This window comes from Macrotis lagotis, chromosome 6, assembly GCF_037893015.1.
Source record: "Macrotis lagotis isolate mMagLag1 chromosome 6, bilby.v1.9.chrom.fasta, whole genome shotgun sequence".
Lineage (NCBI taxonomy): Eukaryota > Metazoa > Chordata > Mammalia > Peramelemorphia > Peramelidae > Macrotis > Macrotis lagotis.
In genome coordinates, this window is record NC_133663.1 from 14,070,431 (window position 1) to 14,089,773 (window position 19,343).

The 19,343-nt window shown below is 37.8% G+C and overlaps 1 protein-coding gene across 3 annotated transcripts in view; it reads left to right on the forward strand.

Moving 5' to 3' along the window:
* Nucleotides 1–19,343, forward strand: part of ARHGEF26 (Rho guanine nucleotide exchange factor 26) — a 132,256-nt gene that overhangs the window by 27,176 nt on the left and 85,737 nt on the right. For all 3 annotated transcript variants that reach the window (XR_012469297.1, XM_074190784.1, XM_074190783.1), the window contains exon 5: nucleotides 1,616–1,776. Coding sequence is in view for 2 of the 3 variants with exons in the window: in XM_074190784.1 (XP_074046885.1) it covers nucleotides 1,616–1,776 (161 nt within the window). In the remaining variant the exon portion in view is untranslated. The remainder of the gene's footprint in view (nucleotides 1–1,615; nucleotides 1,777–19,343) is intronic.

A 19,343-nucleotide genomic window follows, 5' to 3' on the forward strand; every position in this document is an offset into this window, starting at 1 on the left:
TAAATTAAAGGGAATAGTCCTTGGTCTTTGTTCAAGCTCCACAATTCTTTCTCTGGATACAGATGCCATTCTCCATCACAGATACCCCAAAATTGTGCTTGATTATTGCCCTGTGCATTCCTCTCTGGGTTTCAATTTTTTCTCTATAAAATAAAAGGGCAGAGGATATCATTTCTGAGGTATATTCATCCTCTAAAACTATAATCCTATGCCATATTTCTTTTGAAAATTTTGGTTGCAAAGGCTTTGGTTCTTGCCTTTTGAAAATCAAATGAAGGTGCTGGTCTTGAAGGGCAGTGCCCACCAGTAACATTCATTAAGGTTTTGGGAAAAGAAGGATTATTTTTCCAAGTTTAAATATTCTGAGATATTTTATGTTGGTAAAGTAAACTTTTCCTTTATTGCTATAAAGCATACTTAAGATTTTGAGCCTCTGACTGTAGGACATTGCTTGGATAAGGGGGAGAATGTTGCCAACCTCCCACAAATAGAGTTATTTCATTTTTATAAATAGATATTTTTAAAGAAGTTATATGTGTGTGCAGCCTCACATACTCACACACACAAACACACAAGCAGTCAGTAAACATTTAATGAGTTCCTATATATGCCAGGCATTGTACTAAAGGTTAGGGACCAACAAAGCAAAAGACAATCCTGATCCTCAAGGAGCTTCTAGTCTCTTTGTGGTCATGAGCTTTCACATGAATGTAGTCCCCTTGGTTGCTGCTAGAATAGCCTCATAGTCTTTTTAAAGTTTTGGTAAGAGGAATGAGATTTGCTTCTGGAATGGATAGAGGTACCTGCTTCCCCTGTGGAATGGGAGCTCCTTGGGGGCAGGGACTGTATTTTGGCCAGCACCTTACAGAATGCTGAGTATATAGTAAGTGATGAAGAAATGCTCCCTGATGTCCCATGGGATGAAATTTTGAATGTAAGTCAGTATAAATTAGGAAGAGAGGTATTGTTGTGTGTGAAGTGGCAGGTATGGTCCAAGAGGAGGGAAGGTATAATTCCCTTTGAATCTTGGAAACACATTTTAGGTTTGGAAAGTATGTTATAAGTCGGAGAATTTAATCCTACATACAGCCTTTGAAATCATCTCAGTTATCCTCAGTTTACTATATGGGGAAACTGAGGCTAGCACTACTGATTCTAATTCAGCTCCTTTGACTCCAACTTTTGTTTTGTTTTGTTTTTTGCTTCTGTGAAATTTCCTTCATCCCTCTGGTATCATTCCAGTTAGGGCACGTCCTTAGAATCCTTAGCCATTGTTACCTTTCTGCCAAATCATTGCCATCACATTCCCATGTCAATCAACTAAGGAATATTTATTATTTAATTATATTTATTAAGCCCCCTCTTCCATGCCAGACATTGGGCTAGGCCCTGTATGAAACAACCCCTCCTCTCAGGGAGCTCACTCCCAGTTCAATTCTGAGCATGATTTTTTGGTGATTTCTCAGAAATCCTAGTAGATGTGCAGTGTACAAGATGACACTAACTTTTCCCCAGATTTCATAATGTGTATTTGGTGTTTTTATTATGTGAATGAATTAGCAATAATTTGAATGAATTAACAACAACAATTAACAACTATTTTCCCTGCTCCTAGGCCATGTTTGAAGTCATATCCTCCGAACATTCCTACTTGCTCAGCTTGGAGATCCTGATACGAATGTTTAAAAATTCTAAAGAACTGAGTGATACAATGACCAAAACTGAGAGCCACCATCTTTTCTCCAACATCGCTGATGTCTGTGAGGCCAGCAAGAAGTGAGTATGTAGACCCCAGCGGATGATTTGAGTCCAACCAAGAGGGTGATTGTTCCCCAATACCTTGGTTCATTATTGCATTATCTTGAAAAAGTGAATGATGATGAACTGTCTGTTCCAAAGTTTTCCTGACAATAGAATGGGTATGAAAAGCTTCATAATATCATTGATAATATTTATCTATCCTCTTACTATGACTTTATGTTGGGCAGCATATGCTAATGGGTATCTGCATGGGTCATCACTGTAGGAAGAGAGGATATGATATGGAAGAGGATTCTTTTCACTAGACTTCTGCCACTGCGTCAGAAAGTTCTAAAGCTATGTGAAAGGACAAACTGTGATATGCTATGCTCCAGTGATTTTGTAAAAGTATGTGATTGTTCGATTAAGGTTCACTGCCTTTCTTCAGAATTCTAGCCCCTTTGGGGGCAGGACCTGAGGTGATGATTAGATTAATCCACTTTTCCCAACTCCTACTTATTATTTCTGCTTCCTTCTACTCCCATTTCTGAGAACATTGAAGCAGAGCAGAGGTGTCAAAATACATGGCCTCTGGAAAGTGTTGGCAGTAGACCTGAGTGCAGTCAAAAGCAGATTAAAATGTAATTAAGATATATTTAACAAAATAAACACAATAGAATGTAGATAGTGTTAATGTGTGTTTTTCTAAGTCAATATGCTGTTTGGCTGGGATTTTTTGGTATGATTTAGTTCCCTTTCTCTCCCATTTCTATTTGAATTAGACACCTCTGGAGTAGATGACATGGTGAATAAATACATTATATTTTTTTTAAAGGCAAGACTGGATTTTTATATAAGTATAAGGCAGTAGGTGACATGTGGAATTGGTCAAAGATGTCAGTGTGGTCATTCATAGCATTTCCAGGGAGATATGGCTACAGACTCTGGGTTTTTCTGGATTAGCTTATCTTTCTATCTTGGTTACATTCTGTTTCCTCTCACCCACGTTCCAGACCAACCAACCTCCTTAATGTTTTCTGTTCATGATCTTCAGTTTCTCACCTCTGAGCTTTTGGTCATACCTAAAATGCTCCTTTTCTCATCTTCTCTTCTTAGAACCCTTCAATGTCCCAATTCCCTGGGTAGCTCAGCTTGTCTCTCTCTACCTCCTATAAGAGGACTCTCCTTTGTTTGTTACCCATCTTTAATCACCTTCTAATATTTGAGCTTTCCTTGTAACTACATCTTACCTCTGCCAGTAAGAGATAAGCTTCTAGAGGCAGCTAGGTGCCACAGGGGATAGAGTACCAGCCCTGGAGTCAGAAGGACCTGAGTTCAAATGTGGCCTCAGACACTTAATAATTATCTAAATGTGTTATATTGGGCATTTCCTTGCCAAAAAAATGAAGACAGATAAGTTTCTTTTTTATTTTTTTTATTATTTTTTTAGAAAGATAAGTTTCTTGAAGAAAAGGATTAATTCCTTTTTGTCGTTGCTTTCTCAGGGTCTAGCACAGGGTTGGCCGAGATTGACAACTTAAAGTTTTCTGATTAAATGTTATTCCAAGAATTAGAGAATTGGAGATCCTGATATATATGATCTAAAAAAGGAAAGTATTTTGTGGGGAAGTATCTTCTGACCTTTGATAACGTTCACACTCATGTTATCATATGAGACTTCACAACTAGCTCACCCATGGAGATAACTGATCAATAACCCACTGAATGTTGACATCAATGAAGTGTTGCCTAGGGGAAATATGAGTTTGCTGGAGGTTTTTTTTTTTTAACAGGGTCATGGAAACATGTCTGTATAAAGTCCAAACAAAAGGAGGATTTCCTTTGAATGGTGAGGTTTTGTTTCTATTTGCCAATGGCATTGTCCCAATTTCATTAAGTAATTTATTAAGTAATCTACCGTAATATCAACCATCACCTAAACCTTCCCCCTCTTTAAAATTCCTTTATTTTGGTCCAAGATAGTCATCCTAACAGATTTCCCAGATTTATACACTGACTCCTTACTCTCTCTCACCCCACTTCTCCCATCATTGCCAAATCATACTATTTGTTCCTTTACATCATTACTTGAATTCAACCCCTTATTTCCATTCATGCAACTCCAACTTAGTTCATGCTTTCATCATCTATTACCTAGATTACTGCAGCAGCCTCTTACTTGGTCTCTCTGCCTCAAGTAGAGATACCTCTCCACTCCCACCTTCCCAAATCCCACTTTCTTTTTCTTTTTTTTATTTAAGGCAGTGGGGTTAAGTGACTTGCCCAAGGTCACACAGCTAGGTAATTATTAAGTGTCTGAGACCGTATTTTGAACTTGGGTCCTCCTGCCTCCAGAGCTGCTGCTCTATCCACTGCGTCACCTAGCTGTCCCATCACACCCCACTTTCTTAAGTACAGCTCTGAACATGAAGCTCCCCTACTCATTTCCTTCTAGTAGTTTCCTAGCTTCTCAAGGATCATGTATAAACTTCTATGTGTAGTTATTAAATCCTTCAAGACCTGACCCCAATATGTCATTCCAACTTAGACATTGCTCCTCCTCAGGAACTCTTTGCTCCAGCCAGACTGGCCCCATCTATGTTCCTTAGTCATGATACTTCATCTCCTTTCTCCAGACTTTTGCACTAGCCATTCACCAAGCCTCAGAGTGTACCCCCCTTTGCTTCCATCTCCTGAAATCCCTGGCTTCCTTCAAGGTTTAACTCAGATATCATATCCTCATCTGATTCCTCAAGTGGCTTGTACTATAGCCCCCTACTCTCCAAATGGACCTTCTGAAAAAATTTATATTTATTTTCTATCATTTCTGGGAAGATAATGTTTTCTATCAATAGAATATTTCTTGAGTATAGGGGCTTTGTTTTTATCATTGTATTCCAAAACCCTGCTTGACAAATAGTAGGTGTTTAATAAATAGTTTGTTATTGTTGGAAGGAGAGCCCATATTGAGGAAATTAAAAATCCATCAAATTGTAGAGCATCTAAGTAGATGCAAAGACCTTTCTGAGTGTCTATATCTTTGTACCATAATTATTCTAGAAGCCTCCCTACACATACATACACAGATTACTTGAGAGCATTACATATATTTATCTCACAAGCTGATTTCCATAAGTTTAGAATCTTTTTTTCTCTGATGGCTCTTTATAAACATGGATGTCACATTTCACTTTAAAGTCCATTTTACTGTAAAATGCTTCCTTATTGACTTTCTGGATTGAAATGACAAATGATAACAGAAATGTTGATAAATAAGTTTCTCAGAGCTCAACATTCCACAAGAATTTAGGAGTAATGCAAATTATCAGTAACAAAGTTGAACAGTGTAGATTAAGAAAGAAGTAGATTTCTTAAGTGAATTAATCGGGGTTATCTTCCATGATTTTATTTTTAGCTAATGGAAAGTGGTGACCCCTTCATGAAGGCAGTTTAACTTTTGGCTGCTGAGGTTACAAGGGAAGCACAGTTTGTTATTGCTGATCAGTACTTTGTGCTCTTTTTTTTTTTTTAAAGATTTTTGCAAGGCAAATGGGATTAAGTGGCTTGCCCAAGGCCACACAGCTAGGTAATTATTAAGTGTCTGAGATTGGATTTGAACCCAGGTACTCCTGACTCCAAGGTTGGTGCTTTATCCACCTAGCCACCTAGCCACCCTTTTTGTGCTCTTTTTAATGAACTAGGCTGGTGATTTGCCCTTGATTCCTTCCTTCAAATACATTATTGGGCTTCCTAATAAGAAATACTTACTAGAAGATAATGAGAATGATTTAACATTGAGAGAGTGTCCCTAGTGGAGTTCTTTGAAAGAGGGCTTGAAACTAGCAAGAGACATTGTAACTGTAGTTGGTTATCTGTAATTGTTAACATTCTTTCAGTATACGAGTGTGTTTATGTTTCCTTCTTGTACAAAATCTACACTCTTTGTTTCTTGGACAGCCTAACAAAGGATTGTACTTTTTCTGACTTTTTTTTTGACCAGTGTGGGCCAGGCAGGAGTAGGAAATAGGAACCTGTCTTCTTTTTTTTAAAAAAATATTTTATTTGTTATCCAATTATGTACAATAGTAGTGTCTATCATTTTTTGGTAAGGTTTTGAATTTCACATTTTTCCCCCACCTTCCCTTCCATCCCCCCACAGAAGGCAGTGTGATAATCTTTATGTTGTTTCCATGTTGAACATTGATCAAAATTGAATGTGTTGAGAGAAAAAAATCATGTCCTTGAGGAAAAAATAAAATATTAGAGATAGGAAAGTTATGTAGTACATAAGACAATTTTTTTAAAAATTGAAAGTAGTAGTCTTCAGTCTTTGTTTTAACTCCACAATTCTTTCTCTGGATACACATGGTATTCTTCATCACAGACAGCCCAAAATTGTCCCTGACTGTTGGCACTGAAGGACTGAGCAATTCCATTAAGGATGATCATCACCCCGATGTTGCTGTTAGGATGTACAGTGTTCTTCTGGTTCTGTTCATCTCGCTCAGCATCAGTTCATGCAAATCCCTCCAGGCTTCCCTGAATTCCCATCCCTCCTGGTTTCTAATAGAACAATATAGTTCCATGACATACATAGACCACAGTATGTTAAGCCATTCCCCAATTGATGGACATTCACTCAATTTCCAATTCTTTGCCACCATCAACAGGGCTGCTGTGAATATTTTTGTACAAGTGATATTTTTACCCTTTTTCATCATCTCTTCAGGGTATAGACCCAGTGATGGTATTGCTGGATCAGAGGGGATGTCCATTTTTGTTGTCCTTTGGGTGTAATTCCAGATTGCTCTCCAAAAAAGGTTGGATGAGTTCACAGCTCTACCAACAATATATTAGTGTCCCAGATTTCCCGCATCCTTCCAATATAGATCATTGTCCTTTCTGGCCATATTGGCCAGTCTGAGAGGTGTGAGATGGTACCTCAGAGATGCTTTAATTTGCATTTCTCTAATAAGTAGTGATTTAGGCAATTTTTCATATGACTGTAGATCACTTTGATTTCCTCATCTACAAATTGCCTTTGCATATCCTTTGACCATTTGTCAATTGGGGAATTTGTTTTTTTTTTTATAAATTTGACTCAGTTCTCTATATATTTTAGAGATCAGTCTTTTGTCAGAAATACTAGATATAAAAATTGTTTCCCAATTTATTATTTCCCAGTCTTTTGATCTTGATTTTTCAATGAATTTTTACTCTTATGTTCTGCAAAACATCAGTCAAAATGCATTTCTTAAATTCTAAAAACAACTCCTGACCTCAAGATGTTCATAGTTTAATGACAGGAAAACCATCCCAATAAAATAACTTCATACAATAAGGTGTGTGTGTGTGTGTGTGTGTGTGTATGTGTGTATATATGACAAATTAGAGAATCTCTGGGACAAGGCATCAGCAGTGGGGGTAGGAAGTGGAGAGAGGAACTTTTAAGAAAGGTCTCTTTCAAGAAGGAAAAAAGAAGAAAGGTCTCTTCTAGAAAGTGGGATAGAAACTGAGTCTTGAAGCCAAGAGATGGAGTTGAGGAAGGACCCAGGGGAACATTTCAGGCTTGAGAGAATAGCTAGTCAAAAAAGTTGGAAGTCAGAAGATGGAGAGACAGACGGAAGTCTAGGGTCACCAAGAGTATGTGGAGAGGAAAAATTTGGAGAATTAGAAATTTCAGAAAGAGTCACCTTGTCAAGAGCTTTAAAAGTCAATTTGATCTTGGAGGTTATTGGGAGCTGTTGGAGGTCATTGAATAGCACAATGATATGATTCAACCTACATTTTAGGAAGATAATTTTTGTCATTGACTAGAAAATCAATTGTTCAATAAAGTTTCCTTTAGAAAAATCCCAGAAGAATTCTTGCTTTTGGTCCTTCTCAAGCCGGATCCAACTTGCCTTTCCCAACTTCTCCTATATTACTTCCCTTTATACAAATATATATATACATATATACATTTATTCATATATATATGCAAAGGTCTTTCCATATTGTCTGTTCTTCATCATGACACTATATTTCCATCATTTCCCTTCTCTAAGTCCTTTGCATTTTGGGGATTCATTCCATGTTCACCTCTGCCTCTTAGAATCCCTAATTTCCTTCCAGGTCTTGCTCACTCACCTTTTCTTGATCTATACCCACTTAGCTTACTTCAATAAAATTAATTACCTTGTATTTATTAAACTTATTATATACGTTTCTTACACATTTATATATGTATCTATGTGTCCCACAACAGAAACCCAGCTACCTGAGGGCAGAGACTATTTTATCTTTGTATCTCTAATGTCTAGAATCATATTTGTGTTCATTTGTAAGCATTGAGTAAATGTTGGGGAATTATTGATTTGATATTAGCACCTCATCCTCCCTCCCCATTCCCTAATTGATTTGGTCGCAAATCTACAAAAACAAAATACAAAGAGTTCTCCATATCATTTTGCTATATATATATATATATATTTTTTTTTATTACTGAATAGGGTGATAAGATGAATTTGTCTTCCTGCTCAGTATTTTACGTAGCTACCATTCTGATTATTACCAGAATCTCCCAGGTCCCAATAGCACTTCCCAGTACTTTCAACTACAATCTTTTCCCTGAGTCTGACTTGCCCACCTTCCACACTGTTAGCAATTCTAGGTGACCCTCCATATTTACATCCTCTCCTCTGGTACACCCAGACCTCTATGACTTCCCAGAAGTGTTGACTTTGACTCTGAAGCAGCAGATTGACTCCTTTCTCTAGACTTTCATTGGTTTACAATCAACTGACCCTAAAAATAAGTCTTCTTATCTGTGAAGCTCATTCTAGGGGCTCCCCTTCCACCCACTTTCTTCTTTGTTGCCCATGCTAGATTGCTCCTTATTTTCCCCATTGCAAAATTCCCCTGATCTGGCCTATGTTTTATTATTTTACTTGGTTTAACAGATCTCCCAGAAGCCTAAAGTTGAGAATTGATCTACTTTTCAGTATTCTTCCATATTCCTTCTATTTCTTCCATATTTCCAGGAGTATATAGGTGTCACTGTGTATAGACTTCTAGACCTTGCCACTAGCCTACTGATGAACCCTAAAAATAGGGAGGCCTTTCCATCTGCCCTACAGCTGACTTCTCCTATATGTGTTAAGACAACTGATGGTGCAATGGATAGAGTGACAGGACTAAAGTCAGGTAGACTTGAGTTCAAATCTAACCTCAGATACTTATTAGTTATGTGACCCTGAATAAATCTCTTAACCTGTCTGTCTCATTTTCTTCAGTCAAAAAAAATGAAGATAATAATAGCCTTTACTTCTTAGGGTTGGTAAGAAGATCAAGCAAGAAAATACAAATAAAGCTTACCTGACCTATAGCTACTTAATAAAGACTTGTATTCCTTTCTAAAAAGATGGATCATATTTGTAAAGTGCTTTGCAAAACTTTAAATTTAATATAAATACTAGCTATTATTAATGTAGTAGCTATACAAGAAGTTTTTCATAAGGGTTTGTTGAACTGAAGCTTTAAAAATATTTTATAAAATGTTGGATGCTCATGTTACCCTCAGAAAATGATTTGAGTTAATTTAATATGTATCCTAGCCTGCCACCAATAGTGAAACATTTGAATTTTCTTTTGGCTGTTCCTTCATAATCCACAATATGTATTTATTATGTTTTCATCTTCTTAAGCAGCATGGAAATTTTTAGGGAAAATTCCTTTGAAGGCAAGACTCCATTTTCCAACTTCCCGCCTCACACCACTCCTCCCCTAATTAATTTTTAATGAACTGGGCCTATAAATGTGCTGTATCTTTTTTTCTTCTCAGTGAATGTCTCTTAATGTAGGGTTAGAAGAAGGATGGTGGGTAGTGGGTCCTGTAGGCTATCAGGTATGATGCTTTTATGTTGAGTAGCTTGATCCACAAGCACCAGTTAATTACTTTTCAGGAACAGTGTTAAGCCTGGGGAATACAAGGCAAAAGGAATCTGTGACCTCTGAGAGCTTCCATTTTTGTTTGTTTATTTTTTTTAATTTTTTTAGATTTTTCAAGGCAATGGGGTTAAGTGGCTTGCCCAAGGCCACATGGCTAGGTAATTATTAAGTGTCTGAGGTCAGATTTGAACCCAGGTACTCCTGACTCCAAGGCCAGTCAGTGCTCTATTCACTGCGCCACCTAGCCACCCAAGAGCTTCCATTCTAATGATGGGACACCATCTACATAAATTAATACATCTGTGACAAACAGAGTAGACAAAAGGTAGCATTAGCAGCTGGGAAGACTTCTTCAGGAAGATGGCATTCAAGCTTAACAGAAGCTGAGGATTCTAAAACCTGGCAGTTAGAAGAGAGACTCTTCCGAGCATGGGTGAAGGGGACAAGCTGTAGAGATGGGGAATGGAGCATTGGGTGTGAGGAAGACGTAGGATGCTATTGTGGCTGGGCTTTAGAATGCATAGAGGGGAATGATGGGTCACCTTGGAAAGATAGGAAGGGGAAGCCAAATGGAGGTTATTTGAGGCAATAGAGAGCCACTATAGTTTGTTGAAGCAATGAGTGATATGGCCTGGTTTTTTTTAATATTTTTTATATGACCTGCTCTTCAGAAAATATTACTTTGTCAGCTTTGTGACTGTGGTACTCAGTGAAATATAATCTTATGTGTCAATAGTTATTCATAATGTCTTATACATAAGTCTGCAAGAGTATCATGAGAGTTTTATGAACTTTAAAAAGAGATAATCAATGAAGTGGTGGAAAATGTTGCTGGCCTTAGGATGAGGAAATAAGGATGATGGGTAGAGCAACAATGTAGAGACTGGACCCATGTTCAAATCTTACACCTCAAGCTTACCCTTGTGTACCCTTTGGTAGATCTAACATCCTTATGTGCCTTTTGGTTTCTTTGCCTTTAAAATGAGAAAGTTGGATGGCATAGACTACAAGCTTGGGCATCTATGATTTTCTAAAGACATCATGCCTGGTGTTGGTTAGTATTGGGACTAATTACTTTGCTTCACCTTTCTCTCCCACCATGCCACCCTGTACAATGAGAGCTTTGGATTTGATGATGTTTTTCAGTGATTGATGTACTTTTTTTAAATAAATCTTTTAATAAGGTTGACACTTGCTAGCAAATAATCCTGGACAAGTTTCTGGACCACAGTTCCCCAGACAGTAAAATGATGGGCTAGTACTCTACCTCTAATGGCCTTTACAGATCTAAATCGGTAATCTGGGGTTACCAGAGTAAAAGTGATTTTGTCTTCTTGTTGGATTCCCCTCCTCCTCCCATAATGGAATACACCGTCAGGAGTCTAAATGAGAACATTGTTCCAATCAGAGCAGGCCCCCCTTCCTGCAGTGTTCATCTGCCACACTATATTCACTGCCGTTAACTTTTAATAAGACTCAAATAGAACCTCTTTAAAGAAAAATCATGTTACAGAGTAGAAATATTGGCCTCATCTTTTGTGAAGTAATTTGAACCCCAAACTATGCATGTCTTCTCTTTTTTCTGGGTATAAAAAAAGATGTCCATCATTAAAAGTATGCTTTTGTGTCCCAAGGAGCTGAACTGGGGCCCAGCATATAATGAGCAGCTAATGCCAACTCCCCTCCCTGCTTTATGGAGCAGAGCAAACTACACTAATGGTAAACATACTATAGTCTGTTTATGGAGCTTTCCCCTTTCCAGATGATGCGATCCTATTACAATTAAAATCTTATGGGATTAATTTTTTAAAGGAAAAGTGCCTATTTGAAAAATTACTTCACTTTTTAAAGATGGTCACATAATAGGGGATGGATATTTCTTCTTAAATAGCAGCACAATTATACTAGTAGACATGAAATTTTTGTTAACGTACCTGTTGGTCTCTCAAGCAAAGCATTAATATAATTATTAGCTTTAACCTTTGGAAAGATTTAAAATACTGGCATTGTTTATTTATTCTTTATGAGAAATTGTTTTAATTCCCTTTATAAAAGCCCCATAATCCACTTCTTTTTTTAATATTTGATTTTCCATTCAGCTAGGCAAAAGAGTACCAAAGTCTCTGAATGACAGTATGTGTTGAACTTCTGGCCAGAGCTGAATGTTCATGCTGGTGTTTTCAGTTAGTCTGTTTACTTTCTCTTACACAATATATAGAAGATACAACATTTCATCTTCATTAGAATTTTTGGTCAACGAACTAGTAACTATTTTTTTCTCCCTAATAGAGTTTTATTTTTCAAATGGCTAAATACTTTCCCTTAGAGTAGCAATTCTCTGAAAATATGGCCCAGGGACCCCAGGAGACTCCAAGACCCTTTCAGGAGGTCTGCATGGCTAAAATATTTTCAAAATAGTATTAAGATCTTTAAAATATTACATGTAATCCATATAAATTAAAGACCTTGGTGAGGGGTCCTCAATATTTTTTAAGAATGAACACTTGTCCTGAGCTCCCTGATTTATAGGCATTGATAGTGAGGGATTATTTGGAATTTTCTGTATATTTATGGGTTTATCTTATAGTCAAATACTGAAGTGGAAGCTTACATATTTTGACCACACAGTGAGAAGACAGGACTCATTGGAAAAGACTCTGATATTGGGAAAGATTGAGGCAGGGATGGCAGAGGATAAAATGGGTAGATAGTGTCGCGGAAACACTGAGCATGAGCTTGTATAGACTTTGAAAGATGGTGTGGGACACAAGGGCCTGGTGTACTATACAGATCCACAAAATAGCCTTTGAAAAATGACCTCTAAGGGGGAAAAAAGAGACTGAGAAGACCTCTAAGGATGGAAAGGACTTTGAGGCTAGTTAGTTTGAGGCTGGTAATAGTCATTTTTATTGTTACTGCTTTTTTGCCTGATGAACTATCCTTGTTTTATATGATTCATACTTTTTCTGTCTCTGTCTTAATCTCTATCAGTCTCCGTGCCTGTTTTTTGCCTCTCTTTTTCTCTGGGTCTGTGTGTGTCTGTTTATCTTCCTTGACTCTTTTTCAGAAATAGAGTAATTTTATGGGCAACAAGAACCTTTAGCCCCCATAGTTTGGATTATAGTGATGTGGGAATCGAAGTCTAAATGACTGTGCAAGATGCTAACTGGAGATATTCTTTCAGTTGTGTTTTTTTTTTTTTTAGTTGCATCTGTTCTGCCTCAATCTTTCTTCAGTTTTGCTGAACAACAACTTCCTCTTCTCTTGGATGGGGGCTTCCCATTTTTCTTCAGTTACCATTCTAATTAACCTCGATTACCTCAAATAGATTTTTATTACTGGCTCTTGAAAAATCTTGATGATCTCTTGAAATTGTAATGATTTCTTTTAGAAATAATGAGAAAAATATGAGAATGGCTTCCAAAGTTAACCTCATTTTTACTCCAGTCTTGGGTTTTTTTTTCCTTTTTCTTTGGAGTTACTCCAGTTACTTCTATCTTAACATTTGACCATGGTACTCATGAACCTGTTGAGTAAGGTCTTATAGGTTTTAGCAGATATCATATCCATATTTCTGAGTTGCATTATTTCATGGGCTTTTCCTTCTTTAGAGTGGGATACTACCCCTACTATGCCTTAATAAATGGTCTTCATTAATATATCATCGCTTGGTCACTATCTTTCTGGTAATGAACCCCCTTGAACCTACCCAGACTTTCTCTCAGACAATGGAAGTTTTAGCCCAATTGACACTGTCCTTGAAGTCATGACTCATGATGTCCCAGCACCTAGGCTGCACTAATATAGACTTGGAATACTAGTCATCACATAGTAGGGCCTCAGAATGGAAGTTCTTATAGACAAATTTGAACCCTCTGGACATCCAAATATTTTATGACTTCTGTCTCCTTGGCCAAATACCTCGTCAGTCTCCAAAAGTCAAACCAGTATCAAATACATCAGTATCAGAGAAAATATTTGCTGAATACAAGAATGTCTGACTGGGTCAGCTTGGGAGATGACTCTAGTCTTATCCAGTGGGATAATGTGGATCCAGATGATAGAGGGCTTTGAATGAGAGGGTGAATTTGCATTTTTTTCCATCTTTTTCATCATTCCATCTCTTGGAACTAGCAAGTATTGTAATTTACTACCTTCTGAGCATGGTGCTTTCATTTATTTCAGAGTTTCTTCTCTCAAGCTGCAAAGGCTGCCTGGTATGCTGAAAGGAACTGAGGGAATAAGTACTTACTGCATTTATATTCTTTGTGATTAAACATTTTGTTTTCTCAAGATTTTTCTCAGATCCAAAGGAAGGAAAAAAATGCTGGGAAAGTATGACAACAAGTTGGGGAGGCAGAACAAACAATGTGGATGTTTAAGGTCTGTAGCCAACCATCAACTTTTCTTCTGTTGGATGTAACTAGTTCCAGTTTCAGTGGATTGAAGGGAAAATCTCATAAGGTTCCATTTGAACATTTTATAAAAAAAAGAAAAAACCAAATGAGTTCTTAGAAGAGCCAGAGTTCCTTTTAAACAGTAGTCTGGATTGAGAGTTGGCTGGATGCAAGTAATTCTATAGCAGCATGGAAGGGACAAGACTGAATAGATTGGAAATGGTCTGAGAGTGTGTTGACCAACAATTCACTTTGTTTTCTAGTAGGATATAAGTACTAAAAAGGGAAAAGAAGTGATCCTGAAAGATAAACAGTACAATTTTGAATGCATCCAATTAAAAAATCACTTTGACAAATAAAGCAAGAAACATGGAAGAGGAACAACGGAATGCTAAAGAAAAATTTGGATGAAATATAATCAGTACAAATCTGACAACCGTAGCATATACAGAAAATTGATGCATATAGAACACTGAGCCATTGTACAGGAGCTGAGCAATCAAAGGATACAATCACATTACTGTTTTTTCTTTATTTTTCTTGAGATTTCTTTATCTTTATTTATTTTTGAATTTTCCAATTTCCCCCCCTAATCTCACTCCCCCCCCCCCCCCGAAGGCAGTCTGTTAGTCTTGACAATGTTTCCATGGTATACATTGATCTAAGTTGAATGTGATGACAGAGAGATCATATTCTTAAGGAAGAAAAATAAAGTATAAGAGATAACAAACTTACGTAATAAGATAACATTTTTTAAAGTCTTTTGTCTTTGTTCAAACTCTACAGTTCTTTCTCTGGATACAGCTGGTATTCTCCATCACAAATACTCCCAAATTGTGCCTGATTGTTGCACTGATGGAATGAGTGAGTCCATCAAGGTTGATCATCACCCCCAAGTTGTTGTTAGGGTGTACAACATTCTTCTGGTTCTGCTCATCTCGCGCAGCATCAGTTCATGCAAATCACAAAATTAGTTTTTTAAATAAATTTCATTTTTTCACAATTATATGTAAAATCAATTTTTAAAGTTTTTTTTGAAGTTTTGAGTTCAAAATTCTATCCCTCTCTACCTATCCTCCCTACTCCCTGACACAGCAAACAATCTCATAGAGGTTATATATGGAAACACAGTTTTCTTTTTTGTGTGCTTAAAAATTTTTTCTATTTTGAGTTTTACAATTTTTCCCCTAATCTTACTTCCCTCCCCTCACCCCCACAGAAGGCAATTTGCCAGTCTTTACATTGGGAAACACAGTTTTCAAAAGAAAAAAATGATAAACTATAAATAATCATACATACACACACACTCACACACTCTCACACATACTCAAAAAATTCTCCTGATTAATAATAAGAAGAGAAATGCAAATGATCCCATGCAAGTTGGGAAAGATGTCAGAAGAATGGTTTTAATTGACACTGGATAATTTCTGTCCAGATACAGAGGAGTTAGGGGGCTATGCATTATTCTTTGTGTGGTTTAATCCACACAATTAGAGTATAGTATCATATGCAATTCTGTTTACTATAATATAAAGAAAATTGACTAATCAATGGAGCTGTCCTATGAGGGACATTTGAAGGAAAAAGAAAACGTTCAGTTTAACGAGATGATTTTTTTAACTACACCTATGATTTCACTATTTTATGGAACTCCTGATTGGAAACCCATTCTTCCTTGTAGATCTACAATTTGGAAGCTCAGAGATTGGTGGAGACAGCTGGGTTTCAAGATCTTTTATCTCTGTATAAGACCACTGACTGTGTAAAATAAAGGGCAAAACCAATGCCAAATTAGAAGAAAAGACAAAGGTAAGAAGAGATTTCATATGACTTCAGCAGTAACAACCCTTCCTGGATAAATAACTAATTTCAAAATGGGACTTGGACAAAAGTAGAAGGAAATAAGAAATCCTCCTTACTCAGAGGAGTTGGACCACAGCAAGAAGACAAGAACAACCTCTGAGCTCTGTCAGCCCACAAATGTTTGGATCTTCTTGCCAAGCAAGGCCATGTGACAACTGGGGTTTACACCAATTTAGGGTACAATCGCATTTGCAAAACCTTATGAAGGAAGATGATAGAAGAAAATGAGTGTTATTGCTCAAAGCAAAAACAAAGCAAAACAAAACACTTGTGTTTTTTGTGAACATTGTGGAAAAGTTTGTGATTGTGAAAAAAACACCTTGGGAGGGAACAGAGGAAACCTGAGACTATAAGAGGCTTGCTTTGCTCTGTCATCTGTGGAGACTTTATGGATGAAACTCAAGAGATCCCTTCTCATCAGCACTGATTGTAGAACTCCCATTCAAAAAGATGACCAGGAACCCATTGGATTACCAACACATGAGTAATTTCTCATCTCTGTGAAGTTTTATTGATGTCTTCTGGTTTTTTTTTTTATGTGATTATAGCTTTCTCTATTATCCCTCCTCCTTTCTCCCAGAGCCATCCCGGAGGACAAAGGAAAAAATGAAGAGGAAAAAAGTCAACACAACCAATCACTACTTTGAAGAAGTATGAAAATATGAGTAATTTGTAACATCTGAGGACCTCCCATCTGGGGGGGGGGGGCTTTCAAATCATATTTGTTCTTTCTGATTTTCCACATTTTCTTGCTGTCTGTGTATGTGAAGACATATTGTCCTTTCTTTAAATCATTATAGTCATTTTGTTTATTTTTTTTTGGCCCTGATTATTCTGAAGTTTTTATGAGATTGATTTTGGCCCAAACTGAAAGTATCTCCAAGGTACTATGAAAAGATAAGTTGGTTCTTTCTAGAACTGCCCGCTTTTATAATTGCCAACTCTATCCCTTCCTCTCTATGTCTGGAGCTGTTCCTTGTGAGCAAAAATGAGAATGAGTGGCATTGTGGAGGAGAGAATCAGAGCCTCAGCTTAAGAGACAGGAAGGCATAGATCCAAATTCCATCTTGGCACTTAGTAGCTCTGTGACTTAGGGTAGGTGACTTAATCTCTCTGTGCCTCAGTTTCCTTATCTTCCAAACGAGAGAATTGCACCCAATGACTTCTAGGGTCCTTTCCAATTTCAAGTCTGTGATACTGCGAAAAACTAAGCAGCACATCAGTCATTCTGAGATGAGCAATGAGACCAAGCAGATCTTCAAAAGTGTTTTTCCAGCAGCCTGTTATGTCTTCACAGTTGTATAACTAACAGGGAGAAACTGAAGAATAGAAGATTCCATTATTGTTCATTATCCAAAAATGCTTTCCACTCAATAAATGTTTATTGAAAGGAGAGGTGGCAGGCACAAAGCATTCTTAAGCCCTGTGTGTTGGAGATATAAATACACAAGCAAAAAGAAATACCACTCATGTCCTCGTGGAGCTCAAGACAATCCAAGAAGGGAGCTGAGAAGGGTGGGGGTAGGGCTGTTGGGGAAGTAGGGATGGAAGGAGGATGAAGGATGGCTGGTCTGGGCTCCTGCCCCAAATGAAGACCCCGGAAGAACTCAACAATAGGAGAAAGGGGTTGACAAGGAGAAGGAAGTGCCAGACAGCTTGCGTGGTGGTGGTATTGCTCAAATGGACCTGGGATCTCATCAATGAAGATGTATTGTTTTTCAGCTCAGACTTGAATGCAATCCCTCTTATGCTACTCTTATCTATAGCTGCCCAGAAGTTTGTCCCAATGGCACTAACCTATCTCCAAACTTGACCTTAACCCTTGGTCCTCTAAAAGCTGCTATCCATGAAATAGTCAAACAGATGAAAGACCAAGGAGAACACTTCCAGATCTTCTCTAGAATATTTTTTCAGAGGAAGAGAATTCCTGTAAAACAAGAAAGCAGAGATGATTTGTGATCTGCATCACAGGCAACACCCACACTGTGAGAAAAGGCTGGCGTTGTCAGGAAACCCAATTTTATGACATAAGGTTGGGACATCGCAATCCTCCATTGGGATAGTCATGCTTCAACTTGAGGTGTTTGGGGCATAAAATAGTAATCATGGAAAATGAGGACATGAAGAATTTTATTTTTAGTTCTCTTGTTTTGTGAATGGCATTTTTATCTCCTGCTAAACAGTCTTTATACACTCACCTTTCTCTTGTTATTAAATTTTGATTTAATGGAGACAGAAAATCAATAATGGCTCCTCTACCTCTTCACCAATCTCTTGGTTCTTGTTTCCAGTTAAGTTGACCATTTTCTTAGCTTTGAACCCGCCAGTGGTCTGTTATTGTTGCTTTTTCTAGAGCTTTTATCACTCTTGCATTGGTTAGGGTGTGGATCCCTCCAGCACAAAGATAAGCTTCAATAGATGTTGAGAGATCAGGCCCAGACAGGTTAGATGACACTGGTCTTATTAGCTGGAAGCAAAGGGAAGTTAGGGTCCTGGGCCCCATCGCATTGCTCTCCACTGTTGCCTCTGTATCTCACTTCAAAGGTCTGCTTGAGATTGAGTAAATTATGTAGCTATCCAGGTGGCATAGTGGATAGAGCACTGGGCTCAGTCATGAAGACCAGAGTTCAAATCCTGCTTGAACACTGACTAGCTGGGTGACCCTGGGCCAGTCACTTAACTTAGCCTCAGTTTCCTATAAAATGACTGGATTTGATACAATCTAAATTCCATTCCTATTCCAAATTAAGGAACTTTTGAACAAATGCTTCGGAATAGCCTGAGATTGGCCTCAAAATGGCTGCATTGCCTCTGTGTCTGTGATTATGTGACCTACCCTGTGCCAATTATCCACAGGTCAGAAAGACCAATGCCATACCTGGCTTTATCAGACTCAGACTAGGATGGCTCCTACAAAATAACAACCAACTGTCTTTGAGTTGCACTACTCTCCAAAAATGGTCTTTGAAACCATCTCCATTGTGCTCTGATAGCACAAGCAGGACATCACTGATTGGCAGTGTTTTAAAATGTTAACTTGGCTTTGCCAAATTAAGTTCTAGGAAGACAAGGGAGAAAATAAATTGTTGGTGGGACATTTCTAGCTTTTACAGTTTCTTGTTCAGAGCATCTTGTCTCTAGCTAGTTTCTGATATTTAGCAACCCAAACTATTTCTTTTCAAATGATCTTAAATTAGAGGGCAGTGGATAGAGCACTGGCCTTGGAGTCAGTAGGTCGGCAGCTTGAATTCAACCTTAGGCACTTGACTATTCCTAGCTATGTGACTTTGGGCAAGTCACTTCATCCTGATTGCATCCCATACAGTTTTCTTGATTCCTATCTGGTCACTTGACCCAGATGGCTCTGGAGGACAAAGTGATACTGGTGACCTAGCACAGCATTCCCCGCCA